Here is a 7,072-nt window from a genome sequence, read left to right on the forward strand (position 1 = left end):
ATCTCTATGGGTGTGGTGTTATATCCCCGAGAAATCACCTCCGCCCTGAATACCGTACGATCCAAAATGAAGACCATAATATTATTCAAAATATTCGTTTTTATTGTTTGGTATTGAATTTTTTTTTTTTGCTCTGGAACCGTGTTATTATGGATATGGAGAGACAGTTTGTTTATAATAACCTTGGATCAATATAAAACGTTTTACGCGATTATGTCGATTTACGGGAATGAAGGGGAAAAGTATATAAAGGCATCGATTCTCCGAAAAAGGCACATCACTTCTGTGGATTCCACCAGCTTGTGAAGTTATCTCAAAATGTTCTCCAAGGTATGTGGTTATTATTCCTGCATTTTCTATCAATAGTTCCTGTGACTAGTTATCATTAGAGTGATCATATGACCCATATTTCTCTCTCGGGACATTCCCTAATTTTTCATAGGAATTAAATACTGTAACTTTTCGTAGAAATGTCCCGTTTTTTCCGTACATTCAACATACGCATCTGCGTAAGTTTTAATACTTCTGAGATTGAGATTATTTTCCTAACTTACAGATTATGTTATGATGATTATGACTATGGATATGAATATTCATTAAAAACTTTCCCCCCATTCATTGTACACGTGAGTCTTTCGCGATTTGCAGTAGTGCTTTCTTTCCCGCTATTTGGCAATTGTTTTTACGATTTCAGCTATAATTGGCAGTTTTGCTCACGTTTGGCATTATATTTGACTAATGGAAATTTTGCGTAAATTTCGATTCTTAAGTGAAATTAAATAGATTTAAATTATTTTCTCGACTTACAAATTATATCATGACTATAGATACGAATATTGATATGAATAAGTCATGCTTAAAGTTTTTTCCCCCCGTGAAATTACGTTTTAATCCACTGCGATTTGCAGTAGCTCTTCATTTCCCACCATTTGGCCATTTTCTCATGGTTTCAGTCCTGATTGGCAGTTTTGATTACGTTTGGCATCATTTTTAGAGAATATTGGTGATTTTCCGTACTCCGAGTGTCAAATTGTCTGGTTTTTTTTAAGAGGAAATATGATCAGCAATCCTCTGTGGTTTGCTGTAGCGCGTCATTTGTCACCATTTGGCTATTTTTTCACGATTTCAGTCATAATTAGCAGTTTAGCCTACCTAGGCAACTATTGGTGATTACCGGCATTTTGGATACGGGAATTAGAGATTTCCCGTGTTTTCGAGGATGCATAGTCAGCCTAGTTATTATTATTAATAGCTGCTGTGTGATGACTGAAAATTCATCTTAATCTGATCGTACTAAGAAATATGACAAAAATATGATCTTTTAAGAAATTATAAATTAGGTTAAAAAAAGGAATGCAAAATCTAAATCTGAAGTCTAAAATTTCGGTGGAATCTGACAATTGTTGTGATTACTGAATAATACTTCCTAGAGTTGAACTTACAAGAATTGTTGAGAAAAATAATTTTAGAATTGAAAGAAATAATTTTAGAGTTAATGATACAGAAATTATTTCACAATTTTTGAAAGAAATAATTTTAGAGTTAATGATACAGAAATTATTTCACAATTTTTGAAAGAAATAATTTTGGAGTTAATGATACAGAAATTATTTCACAATTTTTGAAAGAAATAATTTTAGAGTTAATGATACAGAAATTATTTCACAATTTTTGAAAGAAATAATTTTAGAGTTAATGATACAGAAATTATTTCACAATTTTTGAAAGAAATAATTTTAGAGTTAATGATACAGAAATTATTTCACAATTTTTGAAAGAAATAATTTTAGAGTTAATGATACAGAAATTATTTCACAATTTTTGAAAGAAATAATTTTAGAGTTAATGATACAGAAATTATTTCACAATTTTTGAAAGAAATAATTTTAGAGTTAATGATACAGAAATTATTTCACAATTTTTGAAAGAAATAATTTTAGAGTTAATGATACAGAAATTATTTCACAATTTTTGAAAGAAATAATTTTAGAGTTAATGATACAGAAATTATTTCACAATTTTTGAAAGAAATAATTTTAGAGTTAATGATACAGAAATTATTTCACAATTTTTGAAAGAAATAATTTTAGAGTTAATGATACAGAAATTATTTCACAATTTTTGAAAGAAATAATTTTAGAGTTAATGATACAGAAATTATTTCACAATTTTTGAAAGAAATAATTTTAGAGTTAATGATACAGAAATTATTTCACAATTTTTGAAAGAAATAATTTTAGAGTTAATGATACAGAAATTATTTCACAATTTTTGAAAGAAATAATTTTAGAGTTAATGATACAGAAATTATTTCACAATTTTTGAAAGAAATAATTTTAGAGTTAATGATACAGAAATTATTTCACAATTTTTGAAAGAAATAATTTTAGAGTTAATGATACAGAAATTATTTCACAATTTTTGAAAGAAATAATTTTAGAGTTAATGATACAGAAATTATTTCACAATTTTTGAAAGAAATAATTTTAGAGTTAATGATACAGAAATTATTTCACAATTTTTGAAAGAAATAATTTTAGAGTTAATGATACAGAAATTATTTCACAATTTTTGAAAGAAATAATTTTAGAGTTAATGATACAGAAATTATTTCACAATTTTTGAAAGAAATAATTTTAGAGTTAATGATACAGAAATTATTTCACAATTTTTGAAAGAAATAATTTTAGAGTTAATGATACAGAAATTATTTCACAATTTTTGAAAGAAATAATTTTAGAGTTAATGATACAGAAATTATTTCACAATTTTTGAAAGAAATAATTTTAGAGTTAATGATACAGAAATTATTTCACAATTTTTGAAAGAAATAATTTTAGAGTTAATGATACAGAAATTATTTCACAATTTTTGAAAGAAATAATTTTAGAGTTAATGATACAGAAATTATTTCACAATTTTTGAAAGAAATAATTTCCGAATTAGTGGAAAAAAGTATTTCCGAATTCACATGAAAATTTATAATTAATGAAAAATATTTCCAGAAATTAATGAAAATTTATAATTAATGAAAAATATTTCCAGAAATTAATGAAAATTCATATTTATATATAATAATGTGAAAATAATTTCACAACTGAAGGAAATTCTTATTTGATTAGTCTTAGAAATAAGAAAATTCGTATTTGATGGAAAGTAATATCAGAGTAAATAAAATTCTCATTTCAAAAAGTAGGAGGCAGTCCTGCTTGACTCGGACCCCTGGGTCCACACGTTCAGACGCTACACTGTGTGATTCCAGATACCGCAGTATGCCTTTTTGGGCCTTAGGCTTGATTGAAATTTTTTGTTTTTGGCCCACAATACCTGAAAAGTTGGAGACCTCTGATCTATAGGGTATCCGACAACCGTACCGTCAAAATAAGAGGACTGGTAGTACACAGAAAAAAAAATTCAGTGGAAACTACGGTCGCAAATGACTAATTTTCAACGCATGTTGAAATGGAACTTGAACCACTGGCGCCAAAAAAAAGGGGGGCAAAAACTCCCTAAAGCATAACCGGGGAGTGAGAGGGGGGAAAAATATTTACCCCGAAATACGCATAAAATACCGTAAAAAAATGAGATGATTTTTCCCCATTTAGTATAACTAACTGTGAGAAAGAAATTTCCTTTTCCCCCTCTTAGTTCCTCATCATGTGAGGAAGGTTGCCATATACTGGCGACTTCGGAACTGGAAAACTGCATGTTTTCACCGAATAAGTGGGTTCCGACTTATGCTCCACTTCTAAAATTGTTTGTCTTGAGACGTGCACTTTACACCCATCCCTCTCATTTTGGCGGTATACCAACCAACCGTTTGGCTCAGTCTCCATACGGGGATAACTTTGGTGGTAAAGTTCTGAGACACCACACCTTGTTTAATTAGAGGGAATCAGATACACCAGTTTTTCGATTTGTAGGAATGCCTTAGTCTATTTCTGAGTTGCTCGGGAGAATATAATTTAATCTGGTCATAGATAGACCAAATTATGTCTATCTTTGATCAGTCTATTATATCGTGGTCATAGATAGATATAATTTAGCGATATTTTCTTAGAAATTGATGATATTTAGTACGAATTTAACCGAGTTTCTAGCTGATTGCAATTTAGTCAAACAAACTTAATTTCCGTAAAGAATTCTAGTTGGTAAAATTACCTTTGATAATTTGTTTTCAAAGAGGTCATAGTTAATAATAATCATAATTAATTTGGATTATATATCATATCGTGAGAAAATTCACCCTTTTTTTGCCATTGATATTGCAGGTCGCTGTTTTCGCTCTCTTCGTGGCTGCTGTCAATGCCGGCGCCATCTTGCATCATGGACTGTACCACACTGGAAACAGTGTCAGCAGTCGCCAACAAGACGTGAGTCACATTTGATTTTATAATATTCAAAAATGCAGGTTATATTATAATTCCATAGAAAACACCGCGGTGCATCATGGGAAGTAGCGATAAATTTACTAAATTTTTATAATATTTGTTGCATTCCTATAGGGAATGGGAAACTACGCCTTCAGCTACGGAATCGCCGACGGTGCCGGAGCCACCAACAGCCGATCCGAAGTTGGTGATGCCCACGGAAACAAGAAGGGAGCCTACACATTGACCGACACTGACGGTAGGGCCCGCAGAGTAGACTACGTCGCCGACGGCTTGGGATTCCGCGCTTCAGTCAAGACTAACGAGCCCGGTACCGCAGCCTCTGCACCAGCCGCCGCCCTCATCAACTCACCGTACGCTGCACCAGTAGCACCAGTCGATCACGCACACGCTGCACTCGCCGCCCCCGTCCTGAACCACGTCGCTCTCGGACACGGACACGGATTGGGACTCGCTCACCACGGACTCGGACTTGGACATGGACTCGGACATGGATTCAGCTACGGAGTTGGAATCGCACACGGAGGTCTTGGAGTCGCACACGGATACGGACTCGGACATGGACTCGCACACGGACTGCTGCATTAGACATAAATATTAGGTACGTTTTTGACGATATGTGGTATCTCTCGATTTTGATCAAATATATCCCCTACTCCAGAGGGTTCTCAACATATAGGTCGAGACCCAAACTTGGGTCGCAGGAGCTTCAGACATGGGTTGTACAAATATAATCCAGTTATGATTCCTTTTGTTGCACCTCTGGTTTCAGGGGCGTCTTCACGCTTTCGGCTGACTAGGCCGGAATGGGTGGGTGGGCCCCCCCTCTTAAGTCATTGGGTGGGTGGGCCCCCCCTCTTAAGCCATTATTTTGTAAATTTTAGGAAGAGTAGGCAGCCAAGAAAAAAGAAGCAAAACAACATTACAAAATGCACAAAAATGCTGAAAGATGAACACACAAGATAGAAGTTGAAGAATATTTGTGATTATTGAGAATTTGAAATTAACGAAACACATTATTGCAGAATTAATGGCAAATAATGCCATAATCAATGAATATCAAGAGATAAATAGTACCAGAATCAGTGACAGCTTTGAATAATTTGGGGATCTTGCTCGATTTGGGGCCCCTGGGCTCAAAACTCTTTGCACTACCTAGTTAGACACCACTGACTGGTTTCATATATTTTGAAAAACGTATTGTTATACTTAGGAATATTTGATAATCCATATACTCGAAATAGACCAGTGATTACCAACGTGGGCATTAACGCCCCTTTGGGGGTGATGATATGTTCCAGGGGAGAGGTAGAAGCTACGGGTATAACATAGGATCCTATGGGTTAAATTGCGTTGGGGGATCGATGGGAGAAAAGAATTTCTGAAGAAGGGGCCGATGGGACAAAAAAAGATTGGGGAAACTATGAAATAGATCAATGGGTCGCAAAGCTTATGGAGTTAATGGGAGGCTACTAACGCTTCTACTTCAGCGCCTCACGCCACAGTGCGTGAAATAAGGAAGGTAGGATCGTGTGTCTCCAGTGGCATTTATGGTAGCGCACTTTCCCGGTTTGCAAGAGGACTCGGGTTCAATTCCCAGTGGAAACCAGATGACTTCTCTTTCTGAATTCACCTCGGCATAGTATCTATAACATATTTATTTCCTGAAAATTTGATCGTGTTGTTAATTTTGGGTGGCGGCTAAAAAAAAGTTGAGAACCTCCTCTACCTGTTCCAAGCGAAACCAATTTCTCAATTTTAATCGATTTTGTTTTTCAATCTCATTCCAGGATCTTTATATGTATCGGATTATTGTAAATTAGTCACACCTGCTTTTGCTCCAACATGTGGCGGAGGTATATGTACAATCTTCTATATGTATCGACAGCCAAGCATGTTTCAAGCCTATCTCTATTCAGTGCGGAGGTCTTCTTCTTCCATGATGGAGAGGAAAGAGCGATAGAATTCTTCTCCAGCCCCAAGAATCACCACCAGCATCTTGGACATCGTACCTCAGACAATCACACTCAAAAAGGTTTCTATTTCTTCTTCAGGGTCAAGTAAAAATGTGGGATTCAGGTCAAAATACGGAAAAGGAAGCTTTAACTGAAAAAAAATATCGACTCCACGTTCTCAGGCATATTTTCGTCTCTTTTTTTTCTTGTCAATTCTTGAAAGGAAATGTCATTTCTCAAATTAGCATCGTGTAATAATTTGTAAATAAATGTTTTCTCATTTTATTCGACAGTTTATTCATTTATTTCGGTGGTTTTTCTTTTTTTCTATCATGTTTATTTACCTGATAATTTTGTCGCGGAACAGTCATTCGACACTGAAATACAGGTCTAATTACTGTATCACAGTATTTATGTCCCCCCATTAGCAGGGCTGGACTGGGGGGGGGGTAGGCGGGTCTTGTATCCTGGGTGACAGGCCAAAGTTGACGCAAATTTCACCCTTTAACCTATTCTTCAACATTACAAGGTGACGCCCGAATTCGAGTTTGCACCGGCTGAGTAAGAGATACTAACCCCCGGCCCGGCAAACATAGTTCGCCATACGGGGTTCCCCGAAGGAAGCATTTATTTTCTCCACAAAAAAAAAAAAAAAAAAATCAACTTTACATCTTACCCCATGGAGCAGCCATCAACAACTCGCGAGCAGCAATTTAGTGTCCCTGG

At 34.9% G+C, this 7,072-nt stretch overlaps 1 protein-coding gene across 1 annotated transcript; it reads left to right on the forward strand.

The window, feature by feature from the left end:
* Positions 1-271: 271 nt before the first annotated feature.
* Positions 272-6,631, forward strand: LOC149069048 (adult-specific rigid cuticular protein 15.7-like). Its single transcript, XM_089250971.1, has 4 exons — positions 272-330; positions 4,272-4,373; positions 4,506-4,992; positions 6,182-6,631. The coding sequence occupies exons 1-3, from the start codon at positions 319-321 to the stop codon at positions 4,977-4,979; spliced, it is 588 nt and encodes a 195-aa protein (XP_089107097.1). The 5' UTR covers positions 272-318; the 3' UTR covers positions 4,980-4,992; positions 6,182-6,631.
* Positions 6,632-7,072: the final 441 nt, after the last annotated feature.

Source organism: Pholcus phalangioides, unplaced genomic scaffold (genome assembly GCF_987345545.1).
Source record: "Pholcus phalangioides strain wild (caught in Gottingen) unplaced genomic scaffold, Ppha-v1.0 ptg000024l_1, whole genome shotgun sequence".
NCBI lineage: Eukaryota > Metazoa > Arthropoda > Arachnida > Araneae > Pholcidae > Pholcus > Pholcus phalangioides.

What these genes read in the sequence shown, in the direction of transcription:
- LOC149069048 (XM_089250971.1), top strand. An exon ending in TCAGCAGTCGCCAACAAGAC is followed by an intron (nt 4,374 to 4,505) that starts GTGAGTCACATT and finishes GCATTCCTATAG; the next exon opens with GGAATGGGAAACTACGCCTT.